Raw genomic sequence first — 23156 nt, 5'->3', positions numbered from 1 at the left:
GTGGTAGCTATTAATGGGGAGAGAGGCTGCAATAGGCTTGAATGTAACATCAGCAATCTGTGGGGAAAAGAAATCACAGAAATAGGGTGAGAGCATTATGACTCCATTTACACAGAGGACATGTAGCAAACACCTAAATTTAGGTTACTAAATTCACCATTCTTAATAGCTAGATAGCATTACCTAAGGTACTCAACATTTTAGGTATTATAAAGCAGAAGTAGAATATTCTACTAAATATCGTGTCAAACAGGTGAATGCAGATTATGTGGAACAAACCTGTGTAACTCTCATCATCATCAGATAAAGGCACCTCTCTTTTTAGCAGCAATTCCAACTCCTCTGTTTCTGCTACATCCACTGGACGCTCCCCATGTTTATTAGCTTGAAATGGATTTCCACCATGACGAAGTAGCAGTTTCACTATCTGCAACATTAAACAGTAGGAAGACTCAGTCCTTTCATAGACTGCATTATTTCAACCATTTTCCTCTTGATCACACTCATAATATCCTCCTGCTTCATCTCCTCTGCCTCCATTCCTCAGTGTTTATACTAAATCATAATTACTCTCAAGTTCCATTTTCATCGCCATCCCCCTTCTGATCGTATCTACTACAAAGAAATTTGCTCCTGGGCTATTTTAGCACTGAATCTCATTATTTTTCTTCCTGTTTCATCATACACTTGACAAATATTTACTGAGTACCTATTGACAAGCACTGCTCCAAGTCCTTCAGATAAATCAGTGAACAAGAGTATAAAGCTCCCTGGCCTCCTGGAATGTACAGGCTACAGGAAGTCTCAAAAGAAGTATCTCCCCTGTTTAAGGCTACCATCGCTACCAAGGCTCTTAATCACCTGTTCCCCATCACTCTGGGATTTAAACTATCGCTAACTGACATGGGTTTACTTAAAACTACTAAAGCTTAAACTTCAAGGCATCTCATTTTCATGGTCCCCTTACATGGCCCTACATCTAATTTTTTATTCATTTCTTAAAGAACCCTGCGTCACAAATTTCAAAAGCTTTGGGCTCCACAAACCAAGATGCGACTGGTTAGTCATTTCATTCGTTTGTTGCTCCTTATTCCTCTTCCTCTCTATATTTCTTACCTCTTTTTCGATTGGCTCCTTTCTAGAAGCCAATCTTTCCAGTTCATGTCTCTTTTGCCTTAGAACAATAATGGCAATAAAAGAAATGAAACACAGGTTAAAAAAAAGCAACTGCTCAAACCTATACTCTCCTCTAGCTAAATCTCTCTTCTTTCCTTTACAGTCAAGGTCCTGAAAAGATGTTTACCCTTGGGGCCTTGACTACTTTATTCTTATTGGCCCTTTACTCTTCTACCTACAATTATGTTACCATCAGTCCAATGAAATGTCTCCTAAGATCTGTAAATATCTGAGCCATACACTGTTTCCCTAGGGCTCTGTCCTTGATTCACGTGATTCATGCTCTGGTCTACATCATCTCCCTGGAGAGCTCACCCACTCTGAATGCGATGACGATTATGCAATCCACTCATTCATTTTCATTCTCGTGCTTGCTCTTTCTCAGCCTTCTTCTTGACCTTCAAAATCAAATACCCAAATATTCTTTGGATATACTGTATTTCAATACAAAAGCTGAAACCAATAGGTCCCAGAGTTCATTAAACGTGCACCCTTATCTTTTGTTTCCATTCTCAGTGACTGGCACCAAAGTATACCCAGTCACTGAAACCAGAAAGTGGGGAGTCATCACATTCTCGTTTTTCACTCATACTCTACCGTCAAGTAGGTGGCCAAGTATTATTAATTCTGCTTCCCTAACATCTCCTCTTGTTTTGAGATTCTACATGAGTGTGTTCTATCATAGGTAAATCTATACTATAATTTATTAACACATTTCTCCCCTTGTCCTAGACCATAAACTTCATGTAAGATCTTTATTCGTCTCTGTATTCCTAACACATAACTATGGTGTTTTCTGGTACTGAGGAAATGTATCATGTCTTTTTAAAGAAGCAATATTAAACAGTATGCTATAAATTAGGAACTTCTAACAAATGAAAGTATTTAAGAATAATAAAGATTCACAGTGAATTAAATAATGAAAAATCTTTTCTAGACTATCAAAGAATAAACCATCAACACAGAATACTTGAAATGTAAGAATGTATAAAGAAAACAAATTATGCATGATCTCAACTGTTAATATTTAATTTCCCTTTTTGTTTACTAATTTTTATCAAATTACATGTTTATGATTTTAAAAGATCAAACGGCTTTTCAAGGCTGCTGGTGAAGAACAAAATCGTCCCTGACATTTATGTCCATGTACTTAAGTAACAGCGTGCTGCTTCCGTATTTTTCGGTTTTAGGCACTGCCTATTGTCTTACAATGGAAAACACAATTCAGCTCTCTTTTACCAACTCCATCCCTCTCCCATACACATCCACTTCCCCCTCCTCCTAACTTTCCAAGATAGACATATTATTTTTTGTGTCATTATGATTAATGTAAATGTTGAACCAAGTAGTACACCATGACAAAATTTCCATTCTTACACAAGTTTATTTTATCCCAGAGATTTAATTATCTTGACTTTTCACTTACTCGGTTTTCTACATACTCATCTTTAATTCATCCCCCGTTCTGCTACAAGTACAGATCTCTTCAATTCAATATACCACCATTTTTTTGTTAAACTTTCTCCAAGCCTTCTAACTTGCTCTAAAATGGACTGGTTGCTGTCTAGATTTGCTTCCCAGTTGTCATCTTGACATATCCGTTTATCCTATCATCCTAGAAATGGCCTTCCCTCAATTCTGTGGATTCTTTAGACCTTTTATCTTCTTTTTTGGTTCACTCCCTCATTTTGTTGAAACACCACCTCCAGGAGATTTCTAAGAAACAGTAAATATTCTGAGATTTTTCCATGTCAGAAAACACCTTTATTCTATCCTCACTTGATTAATATTTACTCTTGATATAGAATAATTTTCCCCCCAGTTTTGAAGGCATCATCATTATCTTCTAGATTCTAGTGTTGCTATTGAAGTCTGATGCCATTCTGATTTTTTACCTTTATATGGAACTTGCTTTTTCTCTCTGTAAGCTTGAGGACATTCTTTGCCTCTATTGTTCTGAAATCCCAGGATAATGAATTTTGATCTTGGTCTTTTAACATCCATTGTGCTGATGAGCATTCAACTGCTCTTTCAATCTGAAGATCCATGTTCCTTCAGTTCTGAGAAAATTCCTGGATTTATTTATTTGATAATGTCCTATGTTTTCACTGTTCTGTCTTCTAAGAACTCTTGTTAAGATAATACTGGATCTCCTGAATTAATCTTCTTTTTTCTCATTTCCCCTCCTCCACCTTCGTCTTTTGTTTCCTAGTCTCTGGGAGATTTCCTCAACTTTATCTTTAACCCTCCATACTCCACTTTTCATTTCTGCTACCATATTATTAATTTTCAAGAGCTTTTTTTGTTTTTATTTTTAAATTTGTTAACTGTTCCTTATTTAGCAATCCTTCAGTTTTTGTTTCATGGCTACAAGAAACTCTCATCTCTTTGGGGAAGGTAATGTGTTTCTTTCATTTTTTTTTTTTTTTTGAAGTTTCTCTTGGCCTTTTCATGTCCTCCACGTTTCTACTTTTCTATTTGCTTGTTCTGCTCTTTGCCTTCCATATTAGAGACCTTTCTCAAAGGTCAGGTGATCACTGGCTGTCCATATTTAAGAGTAAGGTACTAGGGACTTCCCTGGTGGCACAGTGGTTGGGAGTTTGCCTGCCAATGCAGGGGACACGGGTTCGAGCCCTGGTCCGGGAAGATCCGACATGCCGCGAAACAGCTAAGCCTGTGTGCCACAAGTACTGGGACTGCGCTCTAGAACCCGTGAGCCACAAGTACTGAGCCCGTGCGCCTAGAGCCTGTGCTCCACAACAAAGAAGCCACCGCAATGAGAAGCCCACTCACCGCAATGAAGAGTAGTCCCCACTCGCCGCAACTAGAGAAAGCCCATGCGCAGCAATGAAGACCCAATGCAGCCAAAAAATAAATTAAAAAAAAAAAAAAGAGTAAGGCACTAAAAGACTTGCTGAAAGTTTTTTAGGCATAGGTAGGATCTATTGACAGATGGACCTTGTGCTAGTGTGATATGACTAGGCCATTTCATCAGAACCCCCTCTTGGCTAGTTCACTTTTCTATTGAGAAATCTTTCCATTCCTGCCCTAGAACCATAAGCCTTACTGTCAGCATTCTGGTTGACTGAGGTCTTAATGTTCAGTATGTTTTACTTAATTAGCTTACATTTAGTCCTTACTCCCAACTATTCTTGTGGTATGTCAGTCCAGACAGTATGGTTTATACTTGTCAGGAAATAAACCTCCAATCATCTGCCAGAGAAATGTGCCGTCATCTAGTTGTGAAGGGTTAGGAAGGGAATATGAGGGTAAAAAAACCAGTTTGATTCAATCCTCTTATTTTCAGTTTTATTCAATGGGCACCTCCAGATGAACCCAGCCATCAATTGCTGAGCCTCAGTTTTTCTGGGATTCTGTGTTGAAATGGCTTTGGTTTCAATTTTCTTGGATTTTTAAAATCAGGAGCTGGTAAATTTGGTCTGTAGGCCAGATCTGGCCTGCTGACTAAGAATAGTTTTTATATTCTTACAAAATACTTTAAAAAGAATTGATAAAGGAGAAATACATAGGAGGAAACAGAAGCAGAGAGAGAGGGAGAAGGGAGGAGGGTCAGTGGAGGTGGCATGTGGTTGCAAAGCCCACAATATTTACTATCTGGCCCTCTACAGAAAGTTTGCCAAATCCTGTTCTATGTAGTCACCACTCATTCCTCAAATTTCTATCTCCCAAAATACTGGTTTTCTTGTTTCTTCTGTTCTTTATCCTTGTGGGACTGTGTCCTTTAAAATCTCCCCTTTTAGGGGTTTGAGAAGGTAACTGAAGTTAAAAACTTTTAGTTATTATAAATAATGCTATAGTGAACACCTTTATAAGTTGAAAATTTTTCCCCCATTTTTAGGCTTATTTCCTTCGGTTAGAGTCTTAGAATGAGAAAACAGAAGGATCTTGATACTACTGAACGCTTTCTATACCTGTCAGGAAATAATAAAAAAAAAATTTATTCCTGGGACTTCCCTGGTGGTCCAGTTAAGAAGGTTAAGAATCCGCCTTCCAATGCAGGGGGCGAGGGTTCAATCCCTGGTCGGGGAACTAAGATCCCATATGCCACAGGGCAACTAAGCCTGCATGCTGCAACAGAGCCCATATGCTCTGGAGCCCACATGCCACAACTAGAGAGCCCGTGTGCCGCAACTACTGAGCCCGCATGCCACAACTAGAGAGAAGCCCACGCGCCACAATGAAAGATCCCGTGTGCTGCAACTAAGACCCGATGCAGCCAAAAATAAATAAATATTAAAAAAATTTATTCCTGACTATGATTAGACAGTTCGTTCATTCAAACATGCTACAATAACCCTAACCTAAATAACCAATACTTTACAGATCATTCTCATATGCAAAAAATTATTTATTCTAAAAAGAATTTAAAGTAACTTAAAGTTGCTTAAAACGAGGAGGCAGGAGGACTTCCCTGGTGGTCCAGTGGGTAAGACTCCGTGCTCCCAGTGCAGGGGGTCTGGGTTCAATCCCTGGTCAGGGAACTAGACCCCACATGCATGCCACAACTACGAGTTCGTATGCCTCAACTAAGTCCTCATGCCACAACTAAAGATCCCACATGCTGCAACTAAACATGCCGCAATGAAGATCCTGCATGCCTCAACTAAGACCCGGCACAGTCAAAATAAATAAATAAAAAAATAAAAAAAAAAAAAACCCCAAAACATAGACAGCAAATTAGAAGTAAGTAAAAATGATGAGACAAGAAGAAAATAAACATAGGTAGTATCTAAAATAGAACTAAGAATAGGGCTATTATAAGAATGTATATTATGAAGTAATATACATTTGTGAAAGGTAGGCCAAAGATTAGGTTCTTAGTAAGTTATGTTAATCCTCTCTTACTCGAAACAATTTAGAACAGAACTTTTTCTCCTACCTCAGAAATGTTTTATGGATGGCTGAAGTTGTCATGAGTGTTACTGAGTGAAAGAAATCTAATTCTTTGGAGGAGACTCATAATATATGGTACAAATATATACCAATGGGTTTTGGTATATCTCATTTCCCTCCTCCTCCTTGGGGACAAGTAAAAGAACAAGGAGAAAATAACCCTCAACAGCTCTGAATTGTGACTCCTACTATCCTAGGCATGTTGGTAGGAGGAAAAGCAAAGATCTCTTGAAAATAGCATGTCAGTCTCCTTCTGGAAGGCGACTGGAAATAGTGTTTGAGTCTTTGTAAGTACATGAGCTCAAAGGTCAGCTTCTGGAAATATTTTGCAGCAATGTGCATATTTAGAAACTTGTATTCATAGAAACATGTCTTACTCATAAAGCACAGTTCTTTAACATTACATTTAGAAATCAGGAAATCTTTTTATGCAACATTTAAAGAAAAACTATTCATGCTTGATAAACTATCAATAATGCTTTTAAAAAAAGGGCAGTAAGTACAGTATTTAAAATAGCACAGCCAGAACATAAATCAGGTATGCATGGGACTCAAAATTCAATGAAGAAAACAGACATGCACATGAGTAAAAAATCATATAGTAAGTGCTATCACATAGGTATGTATGAATTGTCAAGGGAGCAAAAAAGACTGGAACGATGGTAAGCAAGGATCAGTTTAGGAAAAATAATGTTACAGGCTACATTTTTCTTCAAAATTATAACTTGAGAATTATGAAAAATACCTTACAGAAAGATTTAAATGAGAAAAATGGCATCTTTAATTTCCGAAATATCTGAGTATATTTGAAAAATAGCAATATAAAAGTTGCCTTTTAATCTTTGACCTCTGACATTTCTATAACATTTTAGATTTCAAGGTATGTTTATGTGCACAGTGTCGTTTTTTTCCTTCAAAATATCCCTTTTAGACAGGTATTATTTATTATGTGATTTAAAGATGAGAAAATGGAAGTTGAGAGGAAAAAAGTAACTTGTTTGAGATCACTCATTTGGGAAACTGGCCAGGCCAGAATTGAATTCGTATCTATCTTCACTCCAAATTCCATTTTTTTTCTCAACTAAAGTGGCTTTTAAAAAACAGGCACCACGACACTGAAATTTTTGTGTCAAAAAAGAAAATAAGGCAGAGAATGTTTGCTGCTAACAAGAGAAAAAAAAGGGACTTTTCCAGCATAAAGGTATGAGATGACCAAAATCCTTTTACGTTATTCACTAGAGAGGAGAGACAGTGTACTGAATAACAACTCTTCCAGATTAATGAATTATTACCTCACTTTGTCTTAAAAAAAACACTGATATTTATCCTTTTTAGTCCCTTAATTTGAACTCATATCAGTTTAATAAACTTGGGAGTATCTTAGACCAGTGTGTCTTTGTCTTTGTGTCTCCTGTGTCTTTGTTTCTCCATGTTCTGGGAGAAGCTGAGGGTACTGGAATGCAATGGGTCATACAGTTTCAACAAGAAACACCAGAAGGTTATTCATTTACTGTGATGATTAAAATAATACTGGGACTTCCCTGGTGGTCCAGTGGGTAAGACTCTGTGCTCCCAGCGTAGGGGGCCTGGGTTCGATCCCTGGTGGGGGAACTAGATCCTGCATGCATGCCACAACTAATATGAGTTCTCATGCCACAACTAAGAAGCCCACATGCCGCAACTAAGAAGCCCGCATGCTGCAACTAAGAGTCTGCATGTCACAACTAAGAAGTCCACATGCCACAACGAAGATCTCCCATGCTGCAACAAAGATCCTGCGTGCCACAACTAAGACCCAGCACAGCCAACATAAATAAATAAATATTTTTTTTAAATTAATACGTATAAAGAAAGCATTTACAACACTTCTTATCCCATAATGAAAACACACAAATATTGCTGTGAGAAGTTAATGTAATGTGGTTCACAACCACTCCTGCCAGAGACTGGAAATCTCATGAAGAGACTGAGAATCTCACATGAAATTAATGGCAAAAACAAATCCCTAGACAGCATCTATGCAACATATCTAGAGAGAAGCTAGTCCCAATTAAAGCAGGATACAAGATATCTTGTATACAAGGATATTCTCAAACATAATAAACTGATCAATGTGTTTGACCTTATTCAGGGGCATTTTAGAGTTATGTCAGAGAGAGTAAGGAAGTACAGAAATAGATACATGGAAAACTAAATAAGAAAAATCAGAACAAGGCAGTGTAGTAACCAAGGTAATAAACAAAAATCCAAGAGAAAATACAATTATATTAAATTTGTGCATCTCTGAGCAGCAATATACATTAAAACCCTTTGCAGGGGGTCAATAACTAGTGACTAAAAAAAATAAAAAGCAAAATAGCTTCCATCTTGTTAGAAATAAAGAGATAACTACTAGAAGAAACACCTACAAGAGCTGCTTTTGGCTAAAGGTACTGGGAAGTGTGGAGGGATGGGAGGGAGCAGGTAGTTATCTTTATAAGCTAAGTAGTACTTTTCAACTTTCTAAACTATGTACAAGTATTCTTTGATAGAAGTTAAAATTAAGTGAAAGAGAAAAACTACTTATGTGATAAACAAAATCCTACTTTAGAACCATTGCTAATAGTGCCCCAGGTTGATCTGCTCTGGCTATAAGCAGGTTATAGTAATGGAGCTAAGCATTAAGCACAATTAAAACATAAGCTACATTACAACAAAGACTGGTTAGGCTTTGACGTCAGCATGCCAGAGATTGAAAATGAAAATGGAATTTAAAACCCAGCATGGTTCATAATATTACATCAAAGCAAATTAAACATGCCATTAAATTTGCAAGCATATATAATCATGTTTGTTTAAATCATGTCTTCTTATATACATAAGCATCTGAATAATAATGTCAGCTAAAATTCAGCAACAGATGTTATATATAGAGGAATCATTAATAAGTCTTAAAAAAAGGCATCATGACAATGTAAAATTTTATTTTAAGTACAATCTGCTTTAACCGCTGCATCTAATTATCTGACAGTAGAATGGCCTTTTAACTAAATATTTGCCAAGTTGTTTAATTACCAAGTTAAATAGGTTTTATGAAAAGAAAATGCTAAATCTATGATAGGAATTAGCAATTAGAAGGTAGAAAAAATACAATATAGATGAGCTGATCATGCAATGAGTGAAATATGACATAAGATCGTATGACTAAGAAACAAATTAAATGACTGGATTAAATTTATATTTTGAAGACGTATATTACTGCTCCTTCCATCATACTCACATCTCTATGCCCACTACTAGCAGAATCATGGAGTGGAGTGTCGTCATCCAATCCTTGTGTGTTAACATCTGCTCCAGCTGCTATAAGTATCTTAGCAACATCATAATATCCAACATTGCAAGCTTCATGCAGTGGTGTCCAACCTAAAGTTACAATATTAATTGAACATATGGTTCACTTCTACTAATTCAACACATATGCTTTTTAGATACATAACCATGTGTGACATACTGATTCTACATGCACACAGTACAGAAGGAAAGAGGAGTGATGAACAAGTTACTGAAAATCAGTACCTAAGAAAACCGCCAATTTTACAGAAGGTTCATCCACAATCATATTATTTCCATTGGGACTAAATTATTTGACAAAAGTACTAAACATTTAAGCTTATCCAATAACTTGCTATAATTTAGAACAATCATCTCAACTATGGAAAAAGTAGAAAAAGGCAAAATAAGCTTGTTAGGGTCTTTCAATATTACAAGATATTGAATATAGTTTCCTGTGCTATACAGTAGGTCCTTGTTGTTTACCTATTTTATATATAGTAATGTGTCTATGTTAATCCCAAACTCCTAATTTATCTCTTCCCCCCACCCAAGGCTCTTTCATATACTCTTGATGGGAGTGTAAATTGATAAAAGATTTTTTGGAGGGTCATTTGCCTGATTTTCAAAAAATTTTAAATATGCGTCTCCTCTGATTTAGCAGTTTCCTTTCTACTGAAATATCGTCCTTCCATAACTATACACAAATATATTTCTACAAGAGGGTTACTGAAGTACTGTCCACGGAATCTATTCTATACACTATTATGTGGCTGTTGAAATGAATGAAGTAGAACCACCTACATGTACCAACAGAAATATCTGTACGACACTAGTAAAAAGGAGAGATTGCAGAACTACAGGCTGACACAGATAGAGTGATTTGATTTTTTAAAAAAAGTCTCTATATAACTAAATGTTCATTGTATATATGATCCTGCAAGTGCACAGAAAGGACAGCCTCCAAATTGTTAACCACAGTTCTGTGAAAAAGAAAGAACCTGGGGGATGGGAGGGTAGGGTACTGTAGTATGTGAAACTAAAGGGAATTTCTACATTGTTCCCCAATACTTTTACTGTATGAAACAACACTGCCACTCTCCTACAGTCCTTGTGCTCAAGCTAATAAACGGTCTAAACATTATTTAACTGTGGTTCACCTAGAACCTAAATTGGATAAAAAATTACATGGTAATATGCCAAATAAAATGCACATTTAATATTTAAGTATTTGAGTAATTACTGACAATGAATTGTAGCAGAGATCAGGGTTTTAGGTATACACTCCAAAATAGTTTTATATTAAATTGTACTTTTAGAACTCTTTCATTTCAGAAAGAGGAATGAAGAGTATAGATTAAATTGTAACCAGCATCTGTTTAGATGATAAACTCAGAATTTTAGTTCCTGAGTATTCGTCTTTAACTACAAGTCTTACCTGCAAAATCTTTCACATTCACATTTGCCCCTAAACTTATTAATTCTTTGACCTGTTTTACATCTCCTCGAATAGCTGCCATGTGTAAAGGAGTTTCACCACGTTCATTTCTTTTATTAACTTTATCTTTCTGTCGAGATGAAGAACTGGGAGTTTTCTTTTGGGCTGGTGTTGTTTGTGATGGATGATTTGGTGTGGAATCTATAAGAAAGAGAAAAGTTAACAAAAGTTCTAGACTAAATATTTTGTATATTCATTTAAAGGTTTTTATAGGTAACGTGCTAACGGGGAATATCTTCTCACCCAAACAACCTGAAACTTGACTTGGATGATACACTAATAATTTGACCCAATTACATGTAGTAGATCTTCCTTTAGGGTTATCAAATATTGCAGGAGCCAATTAAGAAAAAAATGTTTCATTCTGTCAATTTATAGAATTGGTTTAAAATGATAATAAAATATCAAGTATGCACCCTGAAAGTGTTTGCTTAATGAATAATTTGATAAACTGCAAAAAAACATGTTCTTCATGGCATGTTATGATACTATTTCAAGAACTAGATGAAATGACATTGAAGGCTAGAGTTTACACCTCTGACTCAAACTTCTGGAGTTCTATTCTGTTATTAGGTGCAAATCAAGGTCATAGATGATTTTAGTATGAAATGAAGCTTAATATCTATGAGAAATAAGGACAGTCTAGAAAAAGGCCTTTAAAAAGTGGGTGATAAAAGAGGGGGAAAAAAGTGCTTTGCTTTGATTCCTATCTTTTGATTTTTGTTCCAGTTTCTTTCTCAAAAACAAGAAAGTTAAACTGGATGACACCCAAAGTCCTCTACTCCCCATTTCAGAACTGGGAAAAAAACAAAACAAAAAACTAGTTTCTTAATCAATTAAGGATTCAAGACATATGTACAGTGTTAATAATTAACTCTGAAAATTTACAACTATTTAAAAGAAACAACAGCTCTAAGAGAAAAAAAGTCTATGGAAAATCATTTTCTGATATCATATAATAATTTCCCTGCAAACTGACATGATTAGAGCACTGAAGCATTATCATCCTTTTCTCAATAAGAAAAAGTTTAAAATTTACCTTTTGGATTTTAAAGTACATTCAGTTAGTAACAGTTTCCTATCTATGGATTTCTATAATGTATACTCCAGAAGAGCATGAACCTTGTCTAATCATCACTGTATCTCGGCTGCTTAGAAGACTTCTTGGTACACAGTGTACTCATGCAATATTTGTTGAATGAATACATGATTCTTATTATAATATTTATAGTCAAGTTATTTATTTAGAAAATTAGTGGTTGAACTTCTTAAAAACAAAAGGACATTTTTAAATTCAAACAACTTGAAAGGAATTAATTCATATAAAATTTTCTTAGCCATTCCAAAATAATATACACACAGACAAAATAACAGTAGTACTATCCATAATGGCAATCAGAATAAACAAAAACATGGAAAACGAATTATGTAATGGATAAAACAATGAACCCTAAATTCCAAGCATATCTATAAGATGGCAAACAGGTTATTTCAAAAGCTCTCCACTCTAGTTCTACATATATTAATAAAGATGACTGATGTACCCTTTAAATGAAAAGAACCAACTGCAGAACAGTATTATAGTATTAATCTTATTTATATTTAAAAATGAACAGCAACAAAAGATATATGTTTGCATGTTTATATCTAGAAATTTTCTAGAAAATAAACTGTTAATAGTGCTCACCTCTCAAGGGGGGAGATCACTGGAAATGAGGGAGGACTTTAGCTTTTTTGCCTTACTGTATTAATTCTTTAATTTACTCTATGGATAGGGGTTCATAGTATTAAAAAAACAGTTTTAAAAAATAAGTCTTCCCATCTAACTATTAAGTCCGACTCAAAGTCAACATTTTACAGAAACATTTAAAGTTTAACACTGTAAACAACTTTAATTTGGCCACACTCTTTCCCCAGTTGGGGGTGGAAAGGCAGAAGAATAACCAAAACAATATGCCCTACTTAAAAAAGCAGAAAGCCCTAACGTGTTTTTATTAGTGAAAGATATAGATACACTCATGTTTAATGAAACTATGATATATAGAAACTCTAAGAATTTTACCAAGTTGTTCCACTTTTTAAAAAAAGAGCTAACACTGGAAAAGTTCACTAGAAAAACTGTGTCTTTTTCAATGCATTTCAACAGGCTGTTACGTTACCCAAAGTCTTATATAAAAAGACACCTTGGGCTTCCCTGGTGGCGCAGTGGTTGAGAGTCCGCCTGCCGATGCAGGGGACACGGGTTCGTGCCCCGGTCCGGGAAGATCCCACATGCCGTGGAGCGGCTAGGCCCGTGAGCCATGGCCGCTGAGCCTGCACGTCCAGAGCCTGTGCTCTGCAATGGGAGAGGCCACAACAGTGAGAGGCCCGCGTACCACAAAAAAAAAAAAAAAAAGACGCCTTGAAGTCAGAGCCAAAACAAATTTTTTTTCTCTAGAGAAAAATGATTTACTTTCTTCTTGTATTGGTCAATGAGAACTATACAACTTAAAATTTTTGTGTTGTGAGCTACCAGAATGCATAGCTAAATTCAATGCTCAGTAGTAATAACTATCTCAGTCCAGCTGTCTGGGCTTTATCTACTTTTTAAACCCCTTTTAATAAGTTAGAAAGTTGGTTTGTTCCTTCTTCGTTTTCATCCTGCTGGTGAGCCATCTTTAATCATTTCTGGAGGGCAAACTACTTGAATAAACACACACACACAAGTAGCACAACACCTTAACTGGAAGTGTGAAATGAAATATGAAATAAATTTACATAGTATACTGCAGATATTCTTCCTTTTAAAATAAATTTTAGCAGATCTTAAACACTAAAACATGAATTACACTCTTCTAAAAGTATGTGATAAGATTACCAGCTTACAGCAGTGTGCTAATGAACTGAAAAGTAAGCTATAAACCCAGAAGCAGCTTTACAGAAACTGGGGTAAAAATGTCTGCAGTAAGGTAAAAGCACACACAGTTCTGCAACAGATTTCTCATGTTGACTGACCCAATTCTAAATTACAGCTGACCCCAGAACAACTCGGGGATTAGGGGCACCCACCCTCCTCACATTTGAAAATCCGTGTGCAACCTACAGTTGGGCCCTCCATATCCACGGTTCTGCATGTGCAAATTCAACCAACCACGGATTGTGCAGTAGTACAGTATTTACTATTGAAAAAAATCTGCATATATGTGGACCCACTCAGTTCAAACCTCTGTTGTTCAGGTGTCAACTGTACTCATTTTAGTTGACAAATATTCACTGAATGTCCACTAAGTGCAAAGGTCCCTGCCCGTGTATAGCTTTTCATCTAGTGGATGATACAGGCATAAACAATTGTCACACAAATAAATGTAAAATTGCAAACTTATGTTATAAGAAACTGATTAAATCCAAGAAAGGATAAACATTTAAAGTAGTTAAAAATTATTGTCAAGGACTTCCCTGGTGGCGCAGTGGTTAAGAATCCGCCTGCCAATGCAGGGGACATGGGTTCGATCCCTGGTCCGGGAAGATCCCACATGCCGTGGAGCAACTAAGCCCATGTGCCACAACTACTGAGCCTGCACTCTAGAGCCCGTGAGCCACAACTACTGAAGCCCGCGTGCGTAGAGCCCGTGCTCTGCAGCAAGATAAGCCACCACAACGAGAAGGCCGCACATCACAACAAAGAGCAGCCTCCACTCGCTGCAACTAGAGAAAGCCTGCACACAGAAATGAAGACCCAACACAGCCAAAAATAAATAAATAAATAAAGTAAAAATAAGTCCAAAGACAGTCATTATAAAAAAAAAATTGTCAAGACAAAGCTACAGTGTGAGGAAAACTATGAACACACAAGAACTCGATGATGGTAAGTGTCACCTGGACTGTTGTCTCTTGCTGTCATCTGCATAAGAAGTGCCATCTGCTTTCGCTCTGAGAGTGGATAACCAAAAAGAATGCTAACTGGAGTGGACTTCTTATTTCCAGCTTCCTTTTTTGTTTTCTTCTTTTCTGGACCTTCTTTCTCTGGAATTATTAATAAATATGTAAGAATCTGAAACAAATGTAAGCACTCAAAAGTAAAACATAAGGAGACTTCTTAAAAATAGATGATACATGTTTATGAGAAACAAGGGTCACAGAGGAACTTGCAATAGGCAGACAAAAGGGCACTAGGCCTTTATTATATAAGCAATTTTCTTCCTGAATGCTTTGAAAAAAAATAGTCTTGTGTAATTTTCAGAAAATTAATAACATTCGGAAATTTAGTACTAGTAAAATTTTTAATGATTTGTTCTATTAAATAACACTTCAAACATTCCTTAGTTTTACATCTTTGAAATGCCTCTTTCATTCATTATAATTTTATTCTATTATTGATAAGTTTATATAGCAACGTTCCTTCATATTACCTCCCTAATTCCACTAATAATCTGTACAATCTTCTAAGGAGGTGTTTAACACAAAGCACATCACATGGAGTAATTATTGAAAAAAAAACGCCAAATCACTTTATTTCAGTCATAGGACAGCTGAACATGGAACAGTATTAATCAAAGCTAAAACTGAGCAAATTAAAGATTCTATATGTGTGCGGTAAGGGGCCGGGGATGGTTAATAGAGATCCTGAAAAGATTCAAAAATGTCTAAGATTTTTCAAAGAGATTTGATCCATCATAAAGTCAGCTCTCAGATTTAGCTATTTGGCAAATCTCTGGCAATGGAGCCAGCATTCCCCATTAAGTGACAGAAAATTCAGATGGAACTGGATTCCATAGGTCAAAGAAATACAGGTGTCTGTTCCTTCCTTCCTTCCTTTAGGACTTTTCTGGGAATTAATTCAAGTGGCCCTGTGAGATGAGCTGCCTATTAACTGTCTAGGCATTTATTTCTTGGGAAACCCTGTACCAATATCTGGGATTTACTGATCCAGGTTTGTGGTATAAAGGGGCTACAAAATTAAATAAATTAGTAAAAATTTTAAGTAAATGTAAAACAGCAAAACTGAGTGGAAGAAGAGAAGGCTTAGTAGTCAATATTGTGGTTTTTCTCAGGCAGATGTGGCCAGCAGCTAGACTACTCCAGGAGATAAGCATTTATTGATCTGGTAAAATTTTCAAGAAACTAATAAAATTTGATATTATTTAAATATTACTGTACTATAATTTAAGACATAAAACTTGCAGTGTACCACTTAGTTAATTAGGATAAACTGGCATCCTAATGACCTAGAAAAATTATAGAGGTCCTAATGTTTAAACTCTGCTGCTCACAAATCACTCAAAATTCAACAGCTCCTAAAATGTCCGTTTTGTTGATATTTGCAAAATTTTACATAACAGAAACAAAGAATTTCAAGATTTTTAATGTCAGCTTTTATTAATAGTTCTAATAGATTATTTTCTTATTTCTCATTTCATTGTCATTAATGATCCAATTAGTATAAAGCCAGTTTCAGCACAGTGTTTCACCCAATGTACTAAATGTATTATAAAGCCCTAAATATGTCTTTTGGAGAAGGCTGTTTTTTTCTGAAACATATACTTTCTCCTAATAACATTCTGTATGCTTTGGTTCTCTGATTTAATGAGAAACCACAATTGTTATTTTAATAGTTTTCCAACTGAATAACAAATCTTTAAATATAATGAATGTACTTCTCATCCAAAATTAAAATATTTAACAGTGTGAAAATTTTAAAGAAAGTAGAAAAGTTGTTTTAAGGAAAAAAAGTAGTTCAGTAACTGGAAGAAGTAAAATTAAAAATACACAGTATCTATCCTTAAAATACTTCCTAAAATTTTGGAAAAATTTTGTCTTTTATTTTCTCATTTGCAAAACTATTGATTTTTGATATTAACTGGATTTTAATACAATCTTTTAAGAAGAATATGCTCTAGGACTTCCCTGGCGGTCCAGTGGTTAAGACTCTGCACTTCCACTGCAGGGGGTGCAGGTTGGATACCTGGTCAGAGAACTAAGATCCTGCATGCTGCGCAGGAGCAGCCAAAAAATTAAAAAAAAAAAAAAAAAAAAAGGAAATTCAGTGAGATTAAGATTAAAAGCAAAAATCAGTTGTGTTCCTCTACACCTGTAATGACCTCCTAAAAAAAAGAATATGCTCTAAAGTGATATACACTCAGTTTACAGAAGAAAGTGAGACACTTATGAATTCATTATTAAAATTCCATGCTGCCAAATGAGCAAACATATAATTACTACATTTTGGAAAAGAACAAACAAATTGGATATACTCCAAATATTCAAGCAAAAATTCAAATTAGATACTAGCATTCAATATGAACTCTATTTTTTCTGAGTTACCTTAGCCATTTGTCTGAGTTCATGCTTTACATGAGACTGGAAAAGAAGGTAACTGAACAGGAGCTGGTGCAAGATAGCTAGGTTAGAGATAACTATACACCATTCTTCAAAATCATAAATCTTAGATTAGTATGTCCCAAAGTATGAGTTGAAAGCATTCAAATCTGACTATCTGGGATCTATCCTGTGAAGAACTTGTTTCCTCTGACCTGTCATAAGTAAAAAACGATCATATACGATAATATTAGAAAAAGTTAGGTACTTTTTCAAATTTCAGTATCTGAAATACGTACTTATTTGTTTGAATGATACATCAGAATTTTAAAATTTAAACACAGGAATACTGACACATATACTCAATCTATACTAATAGATTTGAAATTCCACTCAGCCACCTTAAGAGATTTTTAAAGAAAAATCCAGGTGATTCACTTAAGACTAAAGAAAAACAGATATGGACTTTTCAACAATCCAATATTCTTTATTTCACGGTTCAGAGGATCTTTAGAATTATAGAGATGTCTCAGTCTTATAATCCTGAAAATCAGTGCTTTCTTTCCAGGTCTTGTCAGAATAAACAGAAAGCTCAACATTGTCACATCCCAATTAAGTATATTAAGGAGAAGAGACAAAACTGTTTTTCTTGGGGAACTAGCTCATAAGCCTATTAGTGTCTCCAAAACTAAATACGACATTTTCCCACAAAGCAGTCACTGTACAAGGCATGAAAGAATGGAACCTACGATTCAAATACAGATGAACGTAATTAAATCAATCAGATTTAGAATGTATATATACTTCAATTCTGAGGAAAAACGTTGCCAATTACTCTCTGGTTGTGAAGTATCTACACAATCTTTGACAGGGGGGTGCTTATATCTTCTGATTTCCAGCAGAGATCCTCAGACCATGGATGGCTTCATTACATACAGCTCTTTTAGGTGCACCTTGGTACTTAGGAGCCCCACTTTAGAAAAGTACACCTAACTCCACAGAAAGTATAGGTCTGTTTAATTTAAGGCAGATTGTAAACTTGCCTCCCACCCCAAAATTTTGATAACTAAGTATTACTGACTCATCAGCTCAATTAACAGCTTTCAGCATAATTTTAAGAATAATTATTTGGTTCTATACCAACCCCACAAATTTTTTAAATGAATACAAGGTATATCAGAAACAGAAATTTTATTTCAGCTTTTAGAGTTAAATGTCATATGGTAAAAACTGGACATTCAGGGACTGAACAATATTTTACATTTAAAAAGTTCAGACATAAGAATGTAAGCTCATTAAAAACTAAAAAAAAAGATAATCAAAACACTTAACTAATTTAGTTTTCACATACTAGGGGATACATTTACTCTTTAATGGCATTTCTCCAGGAAACCTGGTGTTTTAATCTACTTTTAAATTCAACAGGGGCAGCAAAGTCAATACACTAAAGAGGTCAACTGAAAATTTTTAGATGTGTTTTTAAAAAAACACTGCATGTTTGAAGAGTAAGATGACACTGTCTATCAAAATCACTACACATGGTAATACTGTGTGGCAGGCATACAGCTAAGACACTAAGGACCCTGGGCACCTTCCCACAGGCGTTGCTGCACCGCACAACTCCAAGGCGGTGACTTTCACACTTTTCTACATGAATGGTACCCCCAGGTTGCGTTGCACACCTGAGTGGCTGTGTGCAGGAGTCCTGCTTGTAACGTTCACACAGAGTATGTCTTGGACATGATGCACTGGAGATCTCAAATGAAGACTGGAAAATCTTGTGTCACTCATATAGTTCACTTATTCAACCACAGATACCTATATACTGGTTTGAAAATAAGTTACTTATAGTACAATAGTTAATTATAAATGTGACAGAAACCACTGGCTAAACAGGAGCCCCTGATAATCTAATTACCTGAGTATGTCCTGTAAGAAGACATAAGTCTCTCCCCCCAATTTTCACTTGTATGTCCTGGATCTGAATCTACAGAATAAGAAGAGACAGGAGAAAAGAAAAAAGCATACGAAGGGAAATGCAGAATTCAACAAACCAACATTTTTCAAAAGACCACAATGATGTATCATTGTTTTTCCAAAAGATAATTTTTAAGGTAAAGCCAAAAGTACATTTCAAACACATATTTGGCCAATACCTAAGATTTCAGTTTCTTTGATCTTAAAGTTGAAAAAGTCAACCACGTAGTTTGCAATAATAGTTATTACTGAGGCTGCTTATTAAAACATATCATCTCTTTTGAGGATATATTTTTTCAATCTCTGAATAATGATAAAAGAGGCAGTACTCTTATCACATTTTTCTGTTTAGAATTTGTCTTTAGAAAACTTGAATAGTGGACTTGCATCATTCTTTTTGTTCTATGAGTGCCAAAACTATTCAGAAGACAATAGAACATTTCGGACTACAGTATCATTCTAGACCACGGACCTTTCTATAATTTATAAACATTTCAAATAACATGAATTATTACTGACCACTACAAAAGACATCTTAGAAAGAAAGTAGCCTAAATCAAAACAAAGTTTATCAGCTAAGAATATGGAATGCTGCCTAACAACTCAATAAAGTAGAGAACTGACTTCTGGCAGTATGGCCAGAGCAAATAATTTTACTTACAAACAATATGCTGTTTTAACTCAACATAATGTTATTCTGATCTTCACATTCTCAATTTATTGGCTTATGGTCTTCTTTCCAGGATGATCATTATAGACATTATTCATGAGTTGTTAGGTGTAAGGAAACAAAAGTGTTGGAAAAAAAACCAATTTAGAGAACAAGTAACTCCTAAACACAGTATTTGAAAAATTTAGAGATAAGCCTAAAAGTTTAGTGATGAGAAGGCTTACTCAATCAAAGGGGAAATCATTAATAATATTTAGACCAATTCTAGAGAAAGTGGGTAAATGGACTGAATTACAAGCCTTTCAATAATAAACACTTATATTTCAAAATTTAACCCATTAAGTTAGCAACTAGAAGAATTCTATGAAGAATATTTGTCATTTCATTTAAAGATAAGCAAAAATTTTAAAAGGCCTCCATAGGTTGCAAAGCAAAGAAAAAGGGGCAACTAATAAGTTGCACCAACAAATCGAATTAAATGGATTATTGAAAGCAGATCATATGACTGTGACAGATGAAAGAATAGTGGATAAAATAAACTTTCAATTATATTCATTAATATAAGGAAGTAGTTTCTCCAAACCTTCCTTTGGAAGTAATTAATCCATCCAGACTCCACACACCCTTTTGGCTTTTACTCAAATAAGTAAGTTTATTTTGGGGGCGTTTGCATGTATATTCTTATAAAGATTTAATTAAGGAGCTAGAAAATTAAAAGCTTCCATATCCTGTCCTTTTACTCAACTACTTCTTCCTTCAGTGCTATACTGAGACTAGACCATAATGAGACTATTGTTACCTATGAGGTTTTTGTAAAACACTGAGTGCTAAGCAGAGCAATTATCTCTCCCTGATATGTTCTTTGCAGCAAGGCAAGACAAGCAATACCTATATTTTAAAAGCCATCTTTTTTGCTTTCAATTGAAGTATAGTTGATTTACAATACTGTGTTGGTTTCAGGTATACAGCAAAGTGATTCATTATATATATATGTATTTTTCAGATTATTTCCATTATAGGTTATTATAAGATATTGAATATAGTTCCTGTACTATAAAGTAAATCCTTGTTGTACAAGCCATCTTTTTAAGTTAATATTCTGTTCTGGATTGCAAGAGAATAAGAAAAATATCACGTATGATTTTAAGAGTGTGCACTACGTCTGAAAATTTTTATAATAAAATATCAGGGAAAGGGACAGAGTAAATCTATAATAAATAATCACCACGAAGAGCACCAAAAGAGGACTATCCTTATTAAGCAAAGCACTAATTTTATCTGCTACTTTAACACAGTTACCAGAAAAATTACATGTGTTTTCTTTTTTTAAAAAAGTTTTCCTCTCCAAATTTGCTTGTGTCATTAAATAGGGTAAATCCTTTAATGGCATCCAAAGCCTCGGGAAAGTAGGCCTTCTACGGCTGGCTGGCAGAGATTTAGTTCAAAACATTTGAACACACTCTACAACTGCGACCACGGACTTTGGGAACAGATCATATTGTGTCTCTTTACATTTTCTCCTACCACATTTATTTACATATTACTTAATGCCACAAGAAAAAAAATCAGTAAGGAAATAAATAATGCCTATTAAGAAGAAACAAGTATTTTTTAAAAAGTAAAGAATGTTGTATTTTTTTTACTTATCTAAACATGCAAACTAAAATGAAGTACTACTGGTTTATCCCTATAGATACTTAGAGCTATCAAACCTAAAGAAAAACAAGTGCCATGATGTTACTTGAGATTAAAGAACATAAATATACTGCTGGAGCCTTTATAAGTATGTATAACTATTTTGAAGAAACGTTATAGAAATGTTTTACCCTTTTAACCCTGTAAACCTACTCTTGGGAATGAATAAGACAGAAAAAATTCAGAGTATAATAAAAATACAATCTGCAAAGACGCTCTATGGCATTACTCACAACAAAATAACTGCAAATTTACTTTGGAGGCTAAGAAGAGATTCACTCATGTGTAGCCTCAAGATAACTGCTCAGTACTTTCAAGTTAAGGGATTGTCATGGCATCCTTTGGATGCCATTAGTCTTGGAAGAAAGTAAGTACGATTTTATGACGGATAGTGTAGGAAAAAAGTTCCCTTAGGTAGAAACATTAATAACTTAAAGATAATAGCAGTTATCAGTTATTAATTACTATGTCAAAAATTTTATATACAGTAACAGTATTATAAGATGCCTACTCAATATTCATTCTCCCCTTACTAGGCATACTCCAATTTTGATCAGGGTGACAATATGTCCAGCTCAAAAATATTTGACTTTTCAGACTCCCCAGCAACTAGGGGAGCCTAACCAGTTGAGGTGCAGGCAAAAGTTTCTAGGGAGGTTGTTTCATGAGTAAAAAGGCAAAAGTCTCTCTGGGAGAAAGATACCTCTGTCTTTGGTCCTTCCTCTCCTCTTTTCTGCCCAGGAAGGATATATCCTGTGACTATAAGGCAAAATGCTTAAGGACAAAGGCTACGTATGAGCTAAGGGTAGCAGAGCAGAAAGATGAAAACAGCTCAGTCCCTGACGGTGTTACTGAACTGCTATACCAACTCTGGACTGCCTATGCCTGGTCTTACCGCATTAGATGAAAAAAATCTCCATTTAAGCCAGTATTAGTTTTCTGTTTTAATTAATGTATCGTAAACTGATTTTACATGATATGTCACTTAGAGGTCACAATTTTCTGAAGTTGGTATTATATGCACTTTTATAGATGAGAAAATTGGGACTTACAAGGAACTCAACTAATTTGGCCAGGGCTAGTAGGTGGCTGAGCAAGGACTCAACAACGGTCTGTCAGACTCCAAAACTTCTGATGATAAACACTATGCTATGATTTCCCTCTGTTATAACTACAATAACTTATCTGGTCAGGATTCTAGACTAGGAAAGATTAAAAGTAAAAGCTAAAAGTAGGTGATAAAGCAAGCTGATGCAGTAGCTGTAAGAAATAATTTGTCTTCTAGATAAGAAGTAGTTGCTTCCATAGGTTCAATGAGTCATTGTACAGATTGGCCTCAACATTTCATGGGACAAAATTTATAGGAATTCTCTAATAGGATAGGACAATGTGGGATTGATACTGGAATGATATAAGTAGATATACTGGAGATTTGCTGAAATGAACAGTATTATGATACAGCTATAAGAACTCACTGGCATGACTTTGAATTATGCTGTAATTTTCCTCAAAACTTTATCTGAATTTCTTTTCTAAAAAGTGTTATCTTTTAAAAAATTAATAAACAGTAAATAATTGAGAATTTGCAAAGTTTAAGACACACTAGGGTATCTCAAAACGAAG

At 35.2% G+C, this 23156-nt stretch overlaps 1 protein-coding gene across 6 annotated transcripts in view; it reads right to left on the bottom strand.

The window, feature by feature from the left end:
- Nucleotides 1–23156, bottom strand: part of ANKRD12 (ankyrin repeat domain 12) — a 115253-nt gene that overhangs the window by 45585 nt on the left and 46512 nt on the right. For 3 of the 6 annotated variants that reach the window (XM_082853437.1, XM_082853438.1, XM_082853439.1), the window contains exons 4-8: nucleotides 19110–19178; nucleotides 14753–14899; nucleotides 10838–11038; nucleotides 9350–9492; nucleotides 280–427 (exon numbers count right to left, since the gene is read on the bottom strand). In XM_082853437.1, the coding sequence (XP_082709563.1) occupies nucleotides 280–427; nucleotides 9350–9492; nucleotides 10838–11038; nucleotides 14753–14899; nucleotides 19110–19178 (708 nt within the window). The other 3 variants (XM_082853442.1, XM_082853441.1, XM_082853440.1) reach the window with 3 other exon arrangements.

The sequence above is a fragment of the Leucopleurus acutus genome (assembly GCF_964270905.1).
Source record: "Leucopleurus acutus genome assembly, chromosome: 13".
Classification (NCBI taxonomy): domain Eukaryota; kingdom Metazoa; phylum Chordata; class Mammalia; order Artiodactyla; family Delphinidae; genus Leucopleurus; species Leucopleurus acutus.
Note: the sequence above shows the minus strand (reverse complement) of the source record. Positions and strands in the feature narration are given on the sequence as shown.